We start from the raw sequence: 21,693 nt of genomic DNA on the forward strand, positions 1-21,693 counted from the left end.
TTTGTGTCCCGGCCACCGCCAGTGACATTGCCAGCGCGGAGAGGCTGCGTTGGCAGCTCCGGGAGGCCAGCGCGAGGCTCTGAGCCCCGGCCTCTCAAGCACACCAGAGGGCAGCCGCAGCTCCCTGGCCCCCAGCCCCCCAGGGCTGAACTTTAACCACCTCATATGGGATTGATTTTCCTACTGTCTGTTTAAACGAGCTGGCAAATTTCATTCGGTGAAGAAGTATCTACTTAAAATGTTTTCCAGGTAAACTCTTCCTACTGATGAGCGTTGGTGTGTGCAGGAGTGTCCCAGGCTCTGCCCACTGGTCACACATCTGACCTAGGTGAGTGTGAGCTGGGACTGTGCGTTACCCAGCGTGATGAGGGCTCCGTGGCACACAGTGCAAGCTGGCTGTAGCCCATCCTCAGTTTTTGGGCCCTGACTCTATGTTTATGTGCGTGCCTGGCTGCAGAGCCGTGCTCTCTGCAGAGGAGGGATGCTTGCTTTCAGTGCTGAGGTTGTCTGGTTTCAGCCCTGCGAGTACCCCTGGTCTCACATGCAGTTGCAGAATTGTTAGATGTCTTTAATTAAGTCAGTGAACTCTGCCAGTGCAGCAGATGCCTCCATTAACTGCTCAGCCACAGGCGTTTTGCAAAACAGTAAAGAATAGGAGTGCACCAAAGGAGAGAATTGCTTCGGCTTTGATCAGCGTCCCCTGCAGCACAGGGCCTTCAAAGAGAGGCAGAAAGCTCCCTGTGCTCAGAGCACCGTCTTGCAGCACGCAGGCGAATTGGATGGGGCGCCTGAGTCTCGTCAGAAACACCTACTCCCAGTTCTCTGACCCGCAGTTCACCTTCCTTGACGGAATTGCTTTTTAACAGAAAGTAATCTTGCAGCCCGAGCTGGGGGTGAGAGCAGCTCTGGAGGAGAAGCAGCGGTGGTGAAGGGCGGCTTTGTGCCAGCAGCAGGAGAGGCAGTTCTTGCGCCTGGGGTCTCACGGGAGCTGAGCTGCATTTCCTGTTTGCTGCTGGCAGGCTCCAGGGAACACGAATTTTTAGGACGTTCTTCGCAAACCAGCAGGACAGTGCCAAAGAAGCACCTGGTTTTGCAATCAGTTTTTCCTCTGCTTGCAAACAGCTGTGCAAGGCCCCGAATGTTTGCTGAATTCAGTGGGATTTCAGCAAAACAAAGGCAGCTAAGCCTTGAGGAGCGATTCAACAAATTCACTTTCCAGTGCCATTAACCCTGGAGGCCCTGAAGATCAGCTGGCTCGTGAAGCACCCTCAGTCGCAGCGCCCAGTGCCCAGGAAGGCTCAGGGCTCCCAGCGGGGCACCCAACTCCAGCCTGGTTCGGCTGAGTTTGACAGCCCCATCCCCGAGGCATGGCCTGAACCTCCCTGCCTCCTGCAGCCAGCTCCGGTTTTGACTCAGCAGCCACGATCAGCCCTGGAAGGACGGCAGTGGAAACATTTTGTGACACTCCCCAGGACTGCAGGACGGGCAGCAGTGCCCAGGTAGGTGCTGGCTGCCCATGTGCATTGCCTGAAGGTGCTGGGTGACCACAGGGAGCATCCAAGCCCTCCCACTCTGGTGTCTTTGGGGAGGAGAGGGCTCTGCTCAGCAAGCCAGGGACCGTACTCACAAAGTCCCCAGGCAAGTCTGTGCCCAGTCACTGACCCATATTCCTTGATTTTCCCCGTAAACCGCACAGCTGGCACAGTGACACACGTGTGGCTCGGTGGTTCTCAAGCTCATTCTGTGGGCACGACGCAGACGCTTTGCTCAGCACATCTTCAGGAGGGCGCTCAGCACTGGGACAGCTCTGGGATCTGCCCCAAGGACGGCCCCGAAGGAGCCGTGTCCAGATGTTTTGGAGGACAAATGAGAGACAGGGAGCTGGTGGCACTGCGCAGTTGGGTGGCTGCAAGCGACAGCCTGACTTCTGCCCAAACAGGAGGCTGGCTTCAGCTCTGCTAGTGCTGACCGGGGGGACAATCAAAGCACAGTTAAAGTTCAGGCTTGACGGGGAGACAAGCCCACTGCTACCCTCAGGAAGCCAAACATCGAGCTGTTAGAGGTGACAGCCCCTCCAGCTTCAGCCCGGGGGTGCGCTTGTTGCAGGTACGGGCACGCGTTCGTACCTCCGACAGCCGAAATCGTGCCGTGGTCGTCTCACAAAATGGAAGGCAAAGTTTATCGGCGTTTACAGAACCACAGCATGCGCAGGCAGAAACACTTCCACCTGCCTGGGAGCACGGCGTGTGGGGAGCACCCAACCCAACCCCAACCCAACCCCAACCCAACCCCGACCCCAACCCCAGCCGCAGCCGTGCCTGCCCCGGCCAGGACCGTCGGGGCGAGGCGGCACAGGGGCAGCCCCGGGACCGGGGGAGACGAGAGGGGACCGGGGCTGACAGGGGGACACCGAGGGGACCCCGGGGCCACCCGCGGGGCGGGGCGGGGCGGAGCCGTCGGGGCTGGGGCCGGGCCCTGCCCGCGGCGCTGCCCCCGTGGCGCGGGCGGTCCCCGCTGCGGCTCGGCGCCTCCTGCTCCTCCTGCTGCTGCCGTGCGGCTGCTCCCCTCCTCTTCCTCCTCCTCCTCCTCCTCCTCCTCCTCCTCCTCCTCCTCCTCCTGGCCGCTGCGGCGCGGGGGCTGCGGGCGGAGCGGCGGCGCCATGAGCGGGGCGGCGGCGAAGAGCGAGAAGCTGGACGAGGCTCAGGCGCTGGCCCGCAGCTGCGCGGGCAGACCCGACTTCCAGCCCTGCGACGGGCTCTCGCTCTGCGCCACGCACAGCCACGGCCGCTGCTTCCGCCTGCACTGGTGCTGCCACCTGGGATGGTGCCACTGTGAGTGAGCGAGCGAGCCCGCGGCCCCAAAACGGCCCCAAAACCGAGGGGGCGAGGGGAGGGGGGGGGGGGGGGGAGCGGCTCCGCGCTGCCCGGGGGGCTGCCGTCCTGACCCGTCCCGTCCGGTCCCATCTGGTCCTGTCCCGTCCCATCCCCTCCTGTCATTCCCCATCCCATCCCATCCCCTCCGGTCCCTTCCCATCCCACATCCCGTCCCGTCCCGTCCCACCTCATCCTATCCTATCTCATCCCATTCCATCCTGTCCCCTCATATCCCATCCCGTCCCATCCTGTCTCCTCCTGTCCCTTCCTATCCCACATTCTGTCCCCTCCTATCCTATCCTATCCCATCCCATCCCTTCCCTTCCCTTCCCATCTCCTCCTGCCCCTTCCCATGCCATCCCATCCCATCCTGTCCCCTTGTGTCCTATCCCATCCCATCCCATCCCATCGGTCCCTTCCCAAGGAGCAGTGGCAGCAGCCAGGGGGCTGCCCAGAGGCCTGCTGCAGGCAGCCCCGTGCCGTGGCCCCGCTGCCGGTGCTGAAGCATCAGGGAAAGCCTCTGCTTCGTCCTCTGGGGTTGTCCTTGTGGCTGGGGGCTTCCTTCCCATTCCTACGCTTTGCAATCCTGCTTATTCTTGCAGGAATGTGTGACTTAAAATGCTCTGAGTAGAGAAATAACCCCTGCAGGATACAGCAGATAGTTACTGCCTCAAAACGTAGTACTGAGCCAACTCTGTCGGAAAGGTGCCCGACAACTTTGATGTCTGCCTTGGAGATACCAATGTGGGCAATCATGGCTGGGGCGGCCAAAGGCAGTTCAATGAATAATTAATCACATATATCCCTGACGAGCAGGCTTTCCAACCAGTTCGTCTGTCTGAGGTCAGAAAATGGTGATGGAGCTAGGGGCTTGGCTCGTGTTGTGCCGTGGAGATCTTAAAGCTTGAAGGGACGGGGTTAGAGCTGAACCTCGGCGTGAGGGCTGCTGGGTGCTGCCGAGGATGTCCCTTGACTCCTGACATCTTGTTCTCCATTTCGGTCTGTCACTGCCTTTCTTTGTAAATTAAACTCCTACGTGGGTTTCCCATTCGTGCGTTTTTTGCAGATTTGGTTTAATGGAAAAAGGGCCTAAAAAGGCTCCTTTTATTTGGATGAGAGCTTGTGTTTGAATTAAATGCATGGATTAGAACTGTTCCCCTAATTTGGGGCTCATTTGAAAGCAGTTTGGAGCAGCTGTGTTTTGTCAGCACCCTGCAATGAGTGCTGTGTGGTGACAACTGGCTACGTGAGGAGGTGTCACAGTCGCCTGTTGCGCAGGGAAAGGGATGTCTCACGAGTGGCGTTTCGGCAGTGACACAAAGGCCCTCCAGTTACGACCTAGATGTATTTTTATTTTCCAGAATTGCTGTGACTTCAGTTATTTGAGCACTCCGTAGGACAAGATCAGAGCTCAAAATGGTGTTTGTAAACTGGAGATGTTGTCGGAAATCAGCAGGGATAGTCCTGGGATGGGGAAGTCAGTCGCAGAGCTGGGAACACCTGGAGAAGTGACGTTGCAGAGAAGGATCTGGGGATTAAGATGGATCACAAACTGGATATGCGTCATCAGCAGGAGGCCTTTGTGGTAGAAAATCCAAAAACAGAACCCGAGCCTTCACTTCACTGGGGATGCATTAACAGGAACATTGCAAGCATGCAATTTAATTAGTCTCTTCAGCTCAGTAATGATGAAACCAGACTGATGGGTTTAGTTTTGAGCATTGCACTTCAAAAAAACTGTAGGAGAACTGGGGAGGTTCTGTAGGAGGTCACAGCGCTCGGTGCAGAAAATAGGATTTACAGGGGGGTGCAAAAGCAAAGCCGTTGCTTGGGCTGTAAAAGCACCGAGGGAGGGAGGGGAGATGAGCTTTGCAAAGGATAAAGGGAAAGGAAGTTGTGTTCTAGTCCTTCTCCACGCAGACTTGGAAGATAACGAGTTATCACTTACCTGTGGCAAGGGAAGTTTAGGCTTGGTAGTAAAAAACATGTTAAAAAATAAGAGAAATGAAGCAAGGGAACAGAGTGCTTCAGACAGTGAGGAGTCACGTTCACTGGAGGCCTTTAAGGAGGGCTTAGACCAGTGTCTCCTGGAGTGACACAGAGCTGATTCCCTCCTGGAAGGACATCTTGAGATGCCATCCAACCCTTAGCTTCCCTGTGGCAATCACAGGAACTAAAAATAACTGCAGCTTTTGTAAAAAGTACAAACTTTTTTCTTAATTTCTCCCTTTACAGCTAAGGAAACTTTCAGATGTGTTTGTCCTACAAAGCTGTCATTTTAAATGAAAGAAGTCACAAACCTTGTGTTCTTGGTTAATCTGAAAGCTAGGAACAAGAACGCTGCCTTCTTGCCCCCTTATTTCCTAATGCAAATGTCTGAGCTGAGGATCTCTTTGTATCCTGCTCTTGCAAAATGAGTGGAGTTGGACTTAAAAGGGGGTAAGAACGAGGCCTATAATGGAAGATGGTATAGAGGTCAGCGATGTAATTAAGCAGTGTTGGAAGTTATCTTCCATAAAGACAGTGCTGTAATACTGCCTCAGCAATCCTCAGAGGGCTCTTGAAAGTGCTGCGCTGTGACTCCTAAAAGCTGCACAGGGGTACAGGAATCCCAACGTCAATTAAAATGGCCCGTGCAGTGTTATTTTCCATTGGTGTCCATGGTCCTGGAGGATGTCAGCTCGATTGAAGTGCACCTGCACTGAAAAATGACACAAACTCACCGCCGCTCCAGGCAGTAGATTGCCTCCTCATGTGTATTCAGCATCACATCTGCTTACTTCAGTGACAGACACAATTCAGCGTTGCTGAGCCACTTGGCTATAGAAGTAATAATTGAGAAAGAACCTAGTCTGAATTCCCCAAAGCCATTTTTGGTGGCACACTCTGAAGTAAGCACTCCTTTAGGCTTTCTCTTTACCTCTGATGTTTCCCTCTGTAAAATGGCAATAGTAGCTGGCAGGCAGGATCGCAGAGACTGGTCGGTATGTCCAAACATTTCCAAAACCCTCAGGTGCTGTGTCTGTGACTTCTGTGCCTGGGCCTGGCAGTTTATTTCAGATCACTGTCACTGTTTGGTGCTTGGTGGGGAGCAGGTTTCTGGGTGAGGGGGGAGCTGGCTCGCTAGTGGGCCAAATAAAACCTCTGTAAGCTCCTGGGGTGGGAGCACAGAGGGTGCAACGAGGGGCTCTGGAGGATGAGAGCACCGTGTAGCTGGCTGCAGCAGGCATTGTGATGCCCTCCCTGCTGGGGCCTGGATGCAACAGGGAGGAAAGTGCTGCCCAAGGAGGATTTTTTTTTTGGTTTAAAAAACGTCTGACCCACACTTGTCCTGTTACACGCTGCTCCTGCTTGCACCTTCCAGCCTGTGCACGTTCCCTTTGCCAGGGGGGCTCCCTCTGCTCCCCTTCCTCTGTCCCTCTGGCAGCTCTGTGGTATTTTGTTCATTAGCTGCAGGGTGAGAGCCTTAAATTGCTCAGTTTTTCCAAAAAGACGACACACAACAGAGGTGGGTGTGCGGCAAGGTGCTTGCCTTCCTTTCCTCGCCTCTGGGTTTCCACTGCGGGTCTGATTCGTGCTGGTGCTGTCTGCGATGCCCATCAGCAGGTTGCTGGCTGCATGGTGTCGCTGCTTCTGTCAGAAGGGGGCAGGTGCCGGGGGTTACCTCCGTCCTGACAGCTAGACTTGGGCTGTGGTTTCTCATCTCACTGCCTAAACACTAGCTCATCAGAGAAGGCATTGCACTCGGTAGGATTTCAGGATTGGCTTCGTTCCTGGACAGTGCAAAGACAGGGCATTCTGTTGTAACTCCTTTGCAAGGGTTTATTTTCCGTCTGAACGTTTTGCAGTACGTTAAACACCTTGCAGAACTCTCAGTACGCTGTGTTGCAATTATCAAAAATCCGTCACGAATAACGCTTCCACAACACTCATTTCACAGCAGTCGTATCAGCAGACAGGAACTGCTACCGTATATTAGTCTCTCTGTGGCTTATTATTTTACCCAGGTTCAGCATCCAAAAAGCAGACCTTTATTACTTAAAGCCTCTTGCATATCTCACACTGAAAAACTGATGCAGCAAATAAATTTTGTGTTCCGCCGCTTCTCCAGATCCAGCTGTTCTCGACGACTACAGGAAAGCAAACTGAGCACGGCTGAGAGCCGTGAGCCTCCTTTGGGTGGTCAGAAAGGAAAAACAGTCGCTGGGCTCGGATCTCTGAACAGATTGTAGGGGCAGTGTAGGTTTTCAGAGGTACAAATGCTCCCCTGCCCTTGCGCCCTGTGATGGCTCCCTGCTCTGTGGTGCGCCTCACGTCCTTACGGGACCGCTGTGCCCCAAACTGCGTCCTGACCTGGTGGGGTCTGCAGCAGGTCAGGCAGCTTGGCAAGAAGCCCTGGCGTTCCTCGGCCAACAGGAGGAGATGGGCTTACGTGGCAGGTGGCATGCCAAGAAGGGCATATGTTTTCCGGGCAGCTCAGGGGGGAGGGCTCCCCTGATTTTGGCCGTGCCAGTGCACCCTGCGGGGACGAAGAACCCAAGCGTATTTAAATCGCGTGCCTGGCTGCCCACAGTGACAGGGAAGCCAGGGGTTCTTGCTCTCAGAGCCAGCTGCATCGCTTCCTCATTGCCTGCTCGTGGGCACCTGGGGCTGCCATGGGGCTGACAAGCCGGCCGTGATTTGGGGCCTGTGTGCGGTCGCTCTTGCAGGGCCCGGGCAGCCAGAGGTGATGGTCTGTCTCCCACAGCTGCTGCCACGGAGCGAAGCCAGTCAGTACACTCACTGCACCTGGGAGTACTCCGAGCTTTGCTTCTGACAGCCTTCTCTACTTGACACACCGGTGTTCTTACTTTACAACATTCTTAGCTAAAAACATTAATTTTCCACCCCGCAAAACCGCTCTTTTCTCCCACCGCTCCTGGCAGCGGGCACGTCCCGGCCCCGGGTGCTGGTCCTTGGCCCCGCTCTGCAGTGAGGCACGCGGTACGCAGGCAGCTGGGTGCTGCACCCCAAGTGCACATCCCAAGTGCTATTTCCGCGGTGTCTCCCCCACCTCTGAAGTGACAGCAGCCGCCAGCAGGGCTCCGACAATCTTTGAAACCCATGCAATTATTCAGACCCCAGCCTGCCTGTGAGAACTGTAAGCAGGGAATCAGCAAGGCAGCCTTTGTTTCCTGTAACAGAGCACTGGTAAGTGAGCTAAAGTGTCTATTGAAGGTTTTCAAGTGCACCGTGACAGAGCTTGCGGGTTTAAAGAGAATTGGCTCTGCCTGCCAGCCTGCTTCTGTTGATCTCTCCACATTCGGGAAGCAGCTACAGCCCTGGGGCGCTCTATGGCACTGCATGTGCTGTAGGCCTCCAAAAGACTTGCTTTTCTTCTGGGGGGTTTCGTTTGCCTTGGTTTTGGTGGCTTTTGCAGGCAGCAGGGTGATGGCACCTCATGTACCTGGAGGTGGGCTCTCCTCCAGCAGGGGCCGGCCTGTCCCAGCCAGACACCACTGGGGGCGGCCTGAATCTGCAGCGGTGCTGTGCCACAGGACAAAACCCTGTCCTGAGGACTGACTTGGCGGGTAAATGTGGAAAAGGAGTTGTAACATGGTTATGTTTTAAATTATGAGGCTGAATACTGGGGGCAGCTCGCACATTTTCGCTGTGGAAGAGCTCTGCCTAAGGAGGACTGGAGCAGCTGGGCCAGGAACTCGGGGCTGGGGGTTCTGTGAGGAATGGCTTGTCTTGGCGGGAGGGTGACTACAAAGCCCAGAAGAAATACCCGCTTTTCTTTTGTGTTTGCTGTGAAAAGGATTTGAACATCCATCTGGTGTAAGTCTGTGTATCTGGACATAATGCTTGTGCACAAGCAAGGCACTGTGCTGAGCACCAGGCGAGGCTCGCCCAGAGGTGGATTTGTCAGCTTGTGCCTGGGAAACATCCTTAACGAGCGGTCACTGCCTGTGGCTGTGCAACATCTTCTCCTCACCTGTATTCTGAAGACCTGTGATATTCTGGCTTCGTTTCGCTGAGCTGTACACAGCGAAAGAAGGAATGTCAGCTCAATGCATCCTGACGTGTAACTCAAAGGGTAAGCGGCGTTCTGCCGGTTTTCACGGGTGCACCTTTCTGGCCCTGGATTGCTGTGGTTTGTTGCTGTGGTTTTAGTTATAATCCCCAAATCGCAGCGTGAAGAGACTGTTAATGCTGTGTCTCAGGGAGAGAACCCAAACATGTAGATTTCATCAAACCTTGTGGAAACATCAGTGCCTTTCAAAGAACCTGCTGGCATTCATTTTGAAACCCTTGCTGGGATGCACAGTTATGTCTAGAGACGTGCCTGATCCTTTTTTATTATCATCATCATTACCAACAGAAACCTTTAACTGGAGTAGACCTCGAGAAAAGCTTTGAATTCGAGTTACGTGCTCTAAGTACATCTTGCAGGACTAATTCTGTGCCTCATACAGGATCGAATAGAAATCGTTGCACTTCTTTCTCCAGAAGTCCTGACAAAAAGGAGCCTTGTGTACCAAACTGCTTTCTGCTAGCCAAAACCTCCTGGTTGCCATGCATGACAATGAGGCTGTGTTTCATAATCTGTCCGTCCATCTGAGGAGCATGATTCACAAAACATTATGTCTGCTTGCCCAAAACTCCGTGAGCTGCTGCAAAAAGCTGCTGAGAGCTGTGGATAAAGGATACCTCTCTTCTGTAACTGCTTGAAGGGTTAACCTGCTGTTTTCGTGAAGCTTGCTCAGGACCAGCCTGAAATGAGGAGGCTGCGGCTGTCTTATTCCAGAAGCAAGCAGCTTGGAGGGAGAATTCATTAATGTTGTGTCCCGTCAGCTGGCGTGGTTGGCTGTGAATTCAGGATGTTCCTGGAAGGGTTTGTGATGAAGGCTGAGCCTCTGCTCCTGCTCCGAGGTCCTCGTTCTGGGAAAACGCTCGAGGCACTTTTCTCACTGCAGAGTAACAGCTCACAGATGAAATGTGTGCTGGAGCTCCACTGCCCCTGGCAAACGTGCGGCTTCCTTCCTGGACTCTGCAAGTGAGGAAGTCGATTTTCCTGTTTGATTCTGTGAGCATATTTAATTTGGGTGTCTAAATGCAAAAGTGTACGGCTCCAGTGCCCTCTAACGTGCTACCTTTACTCCTGTGGTTGCTGATGGATGTTTCATGTATCTTCACTACAGCCCGTGGTCATATCCTCGCATTGCCCTATGCCTGAATCACGAGATTGTCATCTTCATGGTTCCTGTCCTGCAGGTCTGCAGAGCTGAGCGTGTGCTCAGGTTTGCTGGGAGCACTGACGAGTGCTTTCAGGTGCTTGGCACAGGACCCTGAGTCCCCTGGCAGCACCTGGGTGCTCATCAGGAGCACGTTCGTTCTCCCTCTGCGTGTGGTGATGAAGCCAGCAGAGCTGGGCTCGTACAGAATGGGCATCTTGGGGTGTTTTTCTGCAGTGCCTCGCAATTTACCCAAAGCTGCCTTACACCTCGTGAGTCACTTCAAGCCTTGTTAACTTCGTTCTGCACATTGGTAAGTCTATGCTGGGAATTTTTGTCTCTGTAAAGGACAAGATCTGAAATGCTTCGCTCACGTTCTGAATGCTCCGAGTGAGAGCTGTGACAGTGTGGGCTCAGCCGTCGGTGGATGGCATCAGCTCAGAGTAACGCAGAAAGCTGGTTGGTGGTAGGTTGGCGTCCAGGTAGTCTGTCTCTCCCTCTGTGTATAGAAAGTGACCCTGTTTCAGTGTGCTGCGGTTTTTACTCCAGCACCTGTGTGAATGTATCTGTCCATAAGATATGGAGCATGTTTTCAGAACTCCTTGCATTCTCCCGGGAAGCAATTTTTGGATAGTGCCCGATCACAGAATTCAAGAAGTGCAGTTGCTGCAGTTGAGAGATGTTTTGGCCAGTAGTTCAGTACCTTCACATCGATGGAGGTCAGAGACCTACTGGAAAAGTAAAGTCTGATCGCTTGGCAACTGTACCTTGTTTATAATATACTCAGACTTTAATTTAAGCAACGTAACAGTTGGAATTTATATATAACCTGTGTTGTAAAACAGTTTTAACAGGAGCATGCATTTGTATTCCTGTTCTCACCGGTGGCTGCAGAGCTCGGGAGCCCACACGCATGCTGGCAGAAGCGCTGCTTTGCTTGGCTGCTCGCACCCGGCCCCGCAGCGCGGTCACAGCAGCTCTGCCGCCTGCCCTCGTGCACGATGCCCACACCGGAGCACACCTGCGGCCATCTCAGCCATCAAGCTGGGCTGCTTCATGCTCCTCGCTGTGTGGCTGCCAGCAGTGGTGGGATTTTGGGGCCTTTGCTGCCTTGGAGCCATATTTTAGGTGCCTGTAGGAGTGCTGCTTGTCCCTGCTGAGGGGCTCGGACACTGCCAGCTTGCACTGATGGGCTCCTGCAGCCCTCTTGCGTGAGGAGAGCGTTAAACACTTCAGAAATAGGTTCTGTAGAGCCTTGTAACAGAAATACAGAGATTGGGATGAGCGAAGTATGAATGGAAACGTGTGCAGGTCACCAGAACCAACAGAATGGGGTCAGAAGGGAGGCCTGTGTCAGTCGTAGGGCCGCGCTCCCCAGCCATGAAGCCGATGAACGTGCTGTTTGTTGAGCCCAGAAGGCCGGCCCTCTGCCAGGCCCCGGCACAGATGACTTGTCAGCAGGAGACGCATGCTCTGACACCAGGAAGGCAGCAGCACAGGTACAGCACAGCACATATGCTGTTGTTTCTCCTGTCAACCCACCAGGAAAAGGGGCTGCGACCATAAAGACGCATCTGTGCCAAGCAGCAGCTGTTCCGAGCTCCAAAGAACAGGCTCCTGCCTCAGCTCTGCCATGGGGGCAGATCGCCTGGCCCTTTGGAGAGGACCTGCCCTTCAAGGACCATCGAGCTGCTCTTTTTGCTTAAGAATTCGCAGGGAAGTGTTCCCATCTCGCACAGGAGCCCACGGGCGCACCACCTGCAGGGCAGGTACTTGTGTCCCCACTGCCTGCGAGTCCTCCGTAGCAGGACGTGCCTTCATGCTCCGTAGGTAGCTCCTGACACCGAGCCGTGGTTATCCTTCTCTGTTACCATATCAGCACGCTGGCTGTCTGCGTGGAAGTGATGGGATGCTGAATCTCGAGCAGATGGTACACAGGGATGGTTTTGTAAAATAAATATTTAACACTAAGGAATTTTTTTGCTATTTTCTGTGCTGAATTTAACAAATATCTAGCATAAGTTGGAGGAATAACATTTTTCAGGGAAGCGCAAAACATGGCTGCTCTCCTCTTTGCAGAGCAGCTGCACGAAGGGATGGTGGAAGGCAAATGCTGGGTTCAGAGCTCAGATCCTGACTGCCAGTGCTCAGCTGCAGTGCTCACGGCCAGCTGTGCTCGTGCAGGTAACGAGAGGGACTGCAGCACCTGGGATGCTGTGTCTGTGTCCTCCTAAGCCACCGTGTGCCAGGCTGTGGGTAGCAGTACCTGTGATGAACACAGCCCTTGCCATGTTACTTCTGGACCACACATGTGCTGTGCCTTGTTGGGTTCCCTTGTAACAGGCAGAAAGCAAATGTGGCCCCTTTATGAGGGCTGATAGCTGCACGAAGCATTCCTAAATCCTCCAATGTCGCTTTTTCCTTAAGGCTGGTAAATCCGTACAAGAAACGAGAGGAAAGAGCAGGGATGGTAGCATGAAGCTCCGGGTCTGTTTGCATTTGAGTTACTTGCTTTTAGTGGAAGCGTGCAGAAAACCCTGAAAGACTCACAGCATGGAAGATCATGATCCTTCTTTGTATTTAAAACAAATCAAGACCAAAGGGCATTAGCATACACGTTATGAGGAAGAAAAACTTTCTTATTTTCCCCTTTCTCAGCTTTCTGTGAAAAGCTCACGGCTCATCAAGTCAAGGGCTGTCACAGCTGTCTCTCACTATACAGCAATCAGAGGGAACACCTCTGCTTCATATCAGAAGAAAATTGGCAACTGTACGAGATCGCTGCTGGGGAGCCACTGAAGAAATAGCACCAGGCTGGTTCCTTCCTGTGCTTGGCTGAGACAGGGAGCGGGACAGACGTGTTGGTGCTCTGGTGCAGCTGTGTCTGGGAGAGGAGGCTGCTTGCCCTGCTGCTTGGGGGACACACAGCTGTGAGGGCAGAGCCTGCTGACGCTGCCCAGTGTACTTACAGGCTGCCACGGGCCTGCTGCGACCTCTTCCACGGTGGTGCTGGGGTAACCAGTGTAACTTTGGGGTGCTGGGGTAACCACTGCTCCTCTGCAGAGTTGTTCCTCTGTGTCTTCTGCGATCCCTCACCGTGCCTGCCATCTATGCCAGGAGTACTGGGAGCGCGGTGCTTGCTCTGTTTGCATTTGCCGCAGTAGAAATTTGTTTGAACAACCTCTGCATGCTTTGCAAATTTGCTTGGAAGAAGTGCAAGGCAAGAGTATCACTTGTGTTAAGGCGTTCCCTAGCTTTACATACGAGGAGGCTTCAACGTTGACAAACATTTTAGTTGTGCTTCATTGCAGCCACCGACGGCACAGTTCAGCTCTGCTTGAGCTGGTACTGTAAAGCTGACAGTGCTTCAGTGTCCTGAAATCTTCTTCTCCCCTGGTGGCTCATTCCCTGGCTCACGTTCCTGACACCTGCCATGGTGTTAGGTAAGATACGACAGTGGCAGTGCTGCACGTGTCAGCCTTCAGGCTGACTTTGCAACCCAAGCTCACTGCCGCTGTTACGCCGGTGTAGCAGCATCAAGCAAAAACTTCAGCCCCAAACCAGCCGCTCTCCGCTGGTATCCACGGTGCTCACCCCTACTGCAGGAGCACACAGCTGCCGCGGCGTCAGCCTCTCTGAATCATGCACCACGTCCAAAGGCAGCAAAATCTGCTTTGCAGCCAGAGCCCGTTCTCCTCCAGCACCCCTCAGCTTCGTGCTTTCACCACGGCGCTCAGCCAGCTCAGGGCCACGGGAGCAGTTCCTGAGCTGCACCAGTTGAACTGAGCCAGGCTTTTTTAGTTAGCATACAATTGGCAGTGTGTCACTAATCCTGCAGATTTGGGGAGAGTAGGTGAACTGGCAGGTGTAGAAATCCTTGTCCAAGCAGCTGCAAGAGAAAGTATACATATGAAAAAAGCTTTTGTTTTGGTTAAAATATGTCTAAACGTCTTGCATGCAAACAGCTGTTTGCTACTCCATAGGTATTGCTGATTTAGATGTGCAAAACTCACAACAGAAGGTCCAAAACCATCTTTTATCGTCTTTCTGAAGTGTGGTACGTTTCATGTTGCTGTTTCTTAGGAAAAATCCTTTGAGGTAGCATTTTGAGAGGGTGAGGGCAGGGGCTTTGTTATGAGAAACCCCGCTGCTGAAAGGTGAAGTTTTAATTTCTTTTTTACCATGCCAAGCACATCGGTGTCAGAGGTAAACTAGAATGCTGGGACGAAGCGAAGTGGAGAATTAAGTGTTTAAGCAGCACCTCTGCTTATTTCATGGTTAAGTTATTTTGTATTAGCCACGGAAATTACTGCTGTGTCTGTTCGGTAAAGATGCATGCCGACTGCTCAATTAGCAAAAAAACAGAAAGAAATGACCTCATGGCTTACTTCTAAAAGCTTTTATTTATTTTTTATATTCAGGAGACACCATAATACAGCTTCCAATCAATCAACCGCATCGCTCTGGTAATCAATACCACAAAGAGACTTTATGTACATGGAAGTACATCTACTTTGCGGGGATAAAGTGTTTCCCAAGCGGGACGAGTCTGTTTGCTTGAGCTCTATGCCCCACACCGGGGCTTGCAGCTCCGCTGGCCTCTGCCATAACCAGCTCCTGCTGGCCTCTGGGGGTTAATTCTCTGGGGGATTTGGCTTTTAGGCTTTCACAAGGATTGGCTGAATAATGAAGCAATGGAAAAACAATCACTCCTTGCAGTTGTGCACAACCCAGTGTGTGATTAGCAGCAGACAAAGGCGCAGTGTTCACGCAGAGCGATGCTCGGTGAGCCTGGAGCCGCAGGACGCCGAGCGCAGCGGATGTACCTGCTTCCCTGGGCTCTCAGCTGTCCTGCATTTCGTACCATCCATCAACATACGGCTGGCATGGATAACTGAGACTTACCATGAAAGCAGTCCTGGCACGCCTGGCTTCATGCATGTCCTGTTCAACACCCAGGACACAAACCCAGTGCTGTTTCCCGTAGCCCTTGTGCCGCACTGGCAGAACACAGAGCTGGAGCTGCAGCGTTTGCTCTGCAGCAGCCTCATGGTGCTCGGGGTCTTCCCAAACCTCTGCAACTGCAGCAAGCTGCTTGTCACAGAACTTAGAGTTGTATTTTTTTGGACAAAAACCCTCGCGTGCACCATGTGCGGTATTTTTCCTTCACTGAAATGCTGTCTTCTGCGTGGGCAGGAGTGGCAACTGACCCAGGAAACAACTCGCGATGCGGTGTCTGGTCTGGCATCTGTATTTGTGCAAAACACTGTAATTTACAGGAACATTCATCAGCAGAGCTCAATTCAGAGTTCTCCAACTGACTTGGTGGAAATAAAGCTGCAATAAATTACGTGCTAGAGCACTAAAAGGAACGTGTCGGAATAGGTGCTCGAAATACTATTTTATCATGGATTTTTGCCAGCTGCTTAAAGTCAGCAGAAACATTTCTGCTTATTTCAGGGGGGCTTTTACCAGACCACGATGTATTATAAAAGAAGGTGGGACTTGTGCTTTGGGGGTAATTTGCTGTAACAAAAAAAAAAAAAAAGACACTGCTGCCAATCCTGCAAGCTGTAGTGGGTGGGCGATCTTATTTTTAAATTTCTGCATAAATTTTTCATAGCATCCGCATCGTGGTTGATGCATTTACATGCATTATGTAGGGTAGGGAGCTATAAGCGATGCTATTACCACAGCCCTGGCCGTGATCCACTCTGACAGCTCCAGCTGTGAGCACCAGCACCTTTTAACAGAGGTAACTGATCACGTTCATAAAAGAGAGGCTTCGTCTAAAATAAACAGGTTTGGCCCTAATATCCACTGGAACTTAATAACAAATTCATAACAGAATCCTGAAGAAACGCAGAAAATCAGTTTATGTGGAAAATTTTCTTTTTCCCATTAGGTGATTTCTGCCTTTCCCTGGCAGCACTTGTCCTTGGACGGCGAGGAAATGTTTCCAGCCAAGGTCAGGTCACACCAACGGGCTTGAAATCCTCTGCTAACAGACTAGCTGCTGCTTTCTCCTACCCTGAAATTAGTGCCAGCGTGGCAGTTTTGAAGCAGGCAGCGAATCGCCCCGCGTTGTTGTGCAGCTCTGCCAGGCAGCCACGTGCCCAGGAGCACCTCGGCTCCCCGACCTCTCCTCCTGCCGGTGCTTTTCAGCCTGGCTTCGAACAGGGCCGAAGCGTGACCACAGCCAGGGCCTCGCATTGCCACACACTTGTGATTGGGTTTCTGTTTTCCAAAACCCAGCAGAGGCTACAGCTGTAAGCCCTGCCTGGGGGGTTGAAGTGCTGCAGTTACCAGACACCAGCTTGGCTGGGAAAATCCAAATTTCTGCTTCTGTGACAAGCGGCGAGAGACAGCACAGGGCATGCACACGTGTCCTCCGCCTAACACGGTTTGTCAGTGAGCTTCTTCCTTGACCATCTTCCTTAAAGGAAAAGGAGTAAAATTGGATGAATCTTCGATTTCCTTTAATGCCGTGCTTGTGAGCTGCCGTGGCTTAAGTGCTCTGCTTTTCCTCCCCCAGCCCCTCTGGCAGCACGTGGCAGCGGTGTTGAGCGGACAGTCAGAGCCTTGCACAGAAACCCTGATTCTTCATCCCACTGCGATCTTTATCAGAGCCATCCTTGGACACTTCAAGCAGAATTGAGGCAAAAGCAGAGTTGAGACTTTTTTTTCTCCAGTGGTGTGTCTTACCCTTGGCTGCTAATGGAAGGGAAGAGGAGCCCACACAGAAGCGGCCCAAATACCTGCCTCAGTACAGCCTCGTGGTTTTGGGTGAGGGCTCGCTGGTCCCACGCAGGCTGCGTTTCAGTTCTGGGAGCTGAATTTGCTGGCCACCAATCCAGCCAGCAGCGTGCTCGGCGGTCATTTCATTGGGTCGCTGTGCAAGACAGGAGCGTGTTTAATGTTCACTGATTTGAAAAAAGATTTCCAGAGCAGAGCGGCGGGCAGGAAGGCACAGGCTGCTGTGAGGTGGGGAGGGCAAGGCCTGCCCGGCCACCCCGGCGCCGTTGTGCTGTGCAGGGGCTGAGGAGGGCCCAGGAGGCTGCAGCCCCAGCAGCTGCCACAACAGCAACATCCGTGCTGCTGCTGCAGCCGGCTCTGGAGGAGAAACGCTCTGTTCTGCCTCGGTTGATGCCTTCAGTGCTTTGGTGCTTGCCCTGAAGTCCTCTGAGACGCAGCGAGCTCAGACCACACTGCTACAAAGATGGCAGGAGGAGAGGACGGCTGTGTGTTTCCTAACTGCCATCCAGCCACAATCAAGTAGGAGGAAAAAATGCCGTTTTATTCTCACAGAGCTTTTCCAGCAGCTCTGTTAACAATTATCATTCCGCAGATCCTAGGAGAAAGCAGCTTGATGAGGTATTCAAGCGAAGCTGGTCAAATCTATTCACAAAATGTTCTCTTCCCCGGCCCACTTACTGCAGCGCGCTCGCTGCTTTCTGCCCGGCTGCTGGCTGTTCCCTTTGGCTGCACGACAAGGGGGGTTTCTTTTCAGCACGGTTGGTGCTCGTTCCTCTGAGCCCACTTTCTGCCTTGCTGGCCACGTGTTGTGCCTCTCCCACACCCCTCTTTGGGGTCTTTCCTCTGACGCTAGGGGTTCGGGAGCCCCAGCCCCGGAGCGCAGGCTGCTTTCCAGCAGGCTGTCCCCCTTCCAGTACCAACAGGCACAGCAGGCTGGGAAGAGCCTTCTCCAGCGCTCGAGGTTTCCCCTGGTGACGTACCGGAGCCCGGCTGGCAGCGCACAGCTTGTGTGTGGGCCCTGGCTCGCTGGGGCTGGCAGAGCGACAGCTACAGCCAGGAGCTGGGATCCTTTTGCCCAGCCCAGTGCCACGCTGGCTGAGAGCTCGGTGCAGTCAGCGCTGGTTGTGTGGCTGGGAAGGGTTCCTGGGCTGAGGACAGGCTTCCTTACCAGGCAGGCATGGCAGAGCGAGCCCTCCTCTCCTGTCCCCTCCTCGCCTGTTGCTGGTCCAGGCTGTGCTCAGCCACCCCGAGCAGAAACACAAACACAGTCACCGCTCCGAATTTCCAAAGTGACAGCTGATGCAGGAGGAAAGGCTGCACCACCTCTGAGCCACCAGAAACACGCGGGGCAGGCAGAGGCATCGCCTTGTCCCAGCACGGCCAGGCCTTTGGTGCCTTTCTGCTCCTTACCCACAGAGCTTCGAGCATCAGAGCAGCCCCTCCTTGCTTTGATACTTTCTTGGCCTTTGTAAAGGAGTATTTGTGATATTTGTAACTCCTGCATCAAAACTCTGCTGAGAGTCCCACTACTTGCAAGTCTTCTGGAAACGTGTGCTTTCACAGCGTATGAGCCCCCTGGGGAGGCATGAATCTTGCAGAGGCTTCATGCAAATAAAATGCAGCATTTCACAGTCTTGGCGTAGCCTCAGGTTTCTCAGTTTTTCCTAACAAAGTACTGATTTTCTGCTCTCTTATTTGTTTCTTTTAGTAGAGAATTTCAGTTGTGCTCTTTAGTTCGCACTTGGTTCAGCTCTGTATAGCCAACATAATCCTGTTTTTCTTATTATTTAACCAGATAATCAAAATGTTAAAGGCATTTCTATGGCATGGGAATTCCCTTATTTTCTGCCTTAAAATTCCAGTTGTCATCATGTGTGAGTGCTCTGGTTTGTAACACAGAAAATCACACGTTAGCACTCAAAGAATGAACGTGGAAGTGCATACAAGGAGACTCATCGTTGAGAGTAATAATAAAATCTAAAACGTAGATCATTGTAGCAAAGATGTCTGGTGGAACTGCTCTGCATTTGGTGGGGGGAAGAAAAAGCGTCTTCTGGGCATCTGTGCAATTTTCTTTCCCCTAGAAAGGGGCGCAGGCAGAGCTGGTGTCTGCCCCACTTCTCAGCCAGGGAGCTGGGTCCCTGGAGTCAATTTTGTCAAGTTAGTGACTTCCTACAGACGTCTTGGGAGCAGCGAGAGGGAGAGCAGCAGGACCAGGGCTAGAGAAGCCGCGCTTAGTGCAATATTAAGCATCAGAGACCTTGCACCAGGAGAGAACTAAAAAAAACACCTCGAAGCCACTAAAACAGCAGCTGCAGGTTATTACTGACTGCCAAAGGCAGGCAGCCCCTGATCGGCTTCTTTCTAACTTAAAGCTAAGTCTTTACATGCTGCTCTTCTGCCTTCCCCGCAGGTAAATACGTCTATCAGCCCATGACACCCGTGGAGCAGCTTCCCAGCACCGAGATCCCCGTTCGCCCTCGGGAGGCCACGAACACGATCCAGATCGCCGTTTCGCTCACCGAGCACTTCCTGAAGTTCGCGCCCGTCTTCCAGCCCCCGCTGCCCCCCGCCTCCCCGCAGTTCTGCACGATCGCAGACCTCTTCATTGACAATTACCGCGTGAAATGCATCAACGGGAAGATGTGCTACGTGCAGAGGCAGCCTCCCCCCGTGCCCCACAAGACAAAGGCCGAGGAAGTCTCTGTCCGCAATGCCTTACTCACAAAAGAGAGCAATACACCAAAAACAGATCACTGCTCGTCCCCTTCCAGCTCGGAGGACTCCGGGATCAACGCGGTGGGGGTTCACTACATGGAGTCGTGCGATGAGGACACGGAGGGGGTGGCCGAGCTAAGTTCAGAAGAAGATTACAGCCCGGATAGCAGCTGGGAACCAGATGAATGCCCACTCTTGTCGCCCTCACAGTGTGAAATGGAAGTGATTGAGACTATAGAAACCACTGTGTGATCCGACAAGGTGGTATCAGATCAGTCCAGTTCCCACTCAGTAATGTTGCTTTTGTAGTATTTATATTTTGTTGTTTTGTTTTTTTTTCTTTTTTCTGACAATCCCTTTTTTCCAGTGCACTTGATATTTCAGATCCCTGATGGGAGCGTGGCCGCGGGACTTGCATAGTGGTGAACTAGCAGCAGCCTGAGCAATTTTAACGTGTTCTCAGCCTGATCAGACCTCCCATGTCTGCACATAAGGTAGCGATAAATCCTAAGACTCTTATCGCTGAAAAAGGCCTTTTTCTTGGTCTGGGTTACATCCTATGTTACTTCTCATATGAGGACATGCTGCTTGAGATGTTTGCAGCTGTCAGGATGTTTGCAGTGGGCCTTCAAAGCACAGAGGGTGAGCTGGTGCAGCACGCCTGTGAGCAGCAAAACCAAGTTGTCCTTATTCTTCTTATAGATGGTGCGAGGTGCAGCAGCAGGAGGCTCGTTCTGCCTCTGTCTGGCCTCCCGCAGTGCCCGTCCTTTTCTCTAGTGTTGGTGCGACCCTCCCCGAACGCGTTGGCACCACTCTTCCAGTGGGTTGGTATGGCAGGCTAGAGAACGCACAAAGTGCCTCCAACTTTTCTCCAGGCTATGCACCGAGCATCTGCTGAGTTAGGTCAGGCTCTGAAATCTCCTGAAAAGGCAACTGTTGCTTCCGAGGCCAAGCAGTTGCCCGGATCCCTTCTCCGCGTGGATCTCTGGCAGGGGAGCTGGCTCTTGCAGCTCAGCAGGAGGGGGAGCAGGCAGGGAGGAGGCGCAGCAGTCTCACCAATACCATTCCAGACCGGGTGTAAAACGACAGGTGAAGGGAAGCGACTACCTCCAAACACGCAAAATCCACCCTCAGCTTTGCCTGCTGCTTCCTCCTGTGCTGTTGGTGCCGGACACGCGCACTCAGGACCAAAAGGCCTCAGGGCCTGCATTTGCCTGAAGAAAAACAAAGCTTAAAACACAAAATCCTTCAGCCACACCACTGTGTTGGCAGAGCTCGGGGACAGCACGGAGGTGCCCGTGAGGTGGCCCAGGCACGCGTAGCGCGTGTGCTTGTCCAGACGCAGCCACGGCCACCGATGCTGAGCGAGGAAGCTTCGGCTCACTCTCCTCTGCACCCAGTTCAAGAGCAGGTTTTAAAGTTTTGCTCACATAGCTGGTGAGAAAGAGCTGTTCTGCTGGTGGTTCTGTTTCAGCCCTCCTTAACGGAACAAAAATACCTTTCTCAGAAGATTTCAGTCAGCTTGAATCAGTTGGAGTCAGTAATAACTGTTTTCAACAGCATTACTGGATTTCGTTGTGTACTTGCTGTTTACGTTTCAAAAGTCATCGGTGAATATAAGGCTGTATAAACGTGTACAGTTTAGTGATTGATACTAGATTATAGTCCGTGTTATAGGATGGCTCATCTCTCACTGTATCCTGACAATGTATTACTAATTTTATACACTTTGTAATCAGTATCTTTAGAAAACGTTTAGGCAACAGTGTGTGTATGTGCACATGCGCGTGCTAGGAGTTTACCATAAATGGTTATAAAGTAATACTGTACTTTTTAGACTAACACTTTCAGACAAAAAATAATAGGTTTTATAGTTTTGATGAATTATATAAAAAAAAGTGCAATGCTTGTTAAATGAGGAAGTTGGGCCATTGCATGAACAGATACATTCTCACAAGGCACTTAAGTATCCTGTTTTCTTTTTTTGAGGGCATTTAAACGAAGGCTGTAGTAAAACTAAGTAAGGTTTTAATTATTTTCTGAGGGCGGGATTGTCTTTCTTGGTTAACTAAGGTTTCTAACAATGTTTTAGTGTCTTTTGACCATTCAGGCACATCTCGTAAGGTAGA

The 21,693-nt window shown here is 52.4% G+C and overlaps 1 protein-coding gene across 1 annotated transcript; it reads left to right on the forward strand.

Moving 5' to 3' along the window:
- Positions 1–2,458: 2,458 nt before the first annotated feature.
- Positions 2,459–20,027, forward strand: C9H3orf70 (chromosome 9 C3orf70 homolog). The gene is made up of 2 exons (XM_027464024.3): positions 2,459–2,831; positions 19,260–20,027. Exons 1-2 carry the CDS (start codon positions 2,660–2,662, stop codon positions 19,814–19,816), a joined length of 729 nt encoding a protein of 242 aa, XP_027319825.1. The 5' UTR covers positions 2,459–2,659; the 3' UTR covers positions 19,817–20,027.
- Positions 20,028–21,693: the final 1,666 nt, after the last annotated feature.

This window comes from Anas platyrhynchos, chromosome 9, assembly GCF_047663525.1.
Source record: "Anas platyrhynchos isolate ZD024472 breed Pekin duck chromosome 9, IASCAAS_PekinDuck_T2T, whole genome shotgun sequence".
Lineage (NCBI taxonomy): Eukaryota > Metazoa > Chordata > Aves > Anseriformes > Anatidae > Anas > Anas platyrhynchos.

Coding starts and splice junctions, on each gene's coding strand:
- C9H3orf70 (XM_027464024.3), top strand. CDS start 2,660: ATGAGCGGGGCGGCGGCGAAGAGCGAGAAGCTGGACGAGGCTCAGGCG. Junction 2,832..19,259: donor CCACCTGGGATGGTGCCACT/GTGAGTGAGCGA, acceptor CCTTCCCCGCAG/GTAAATACGTCTATCAGCCC.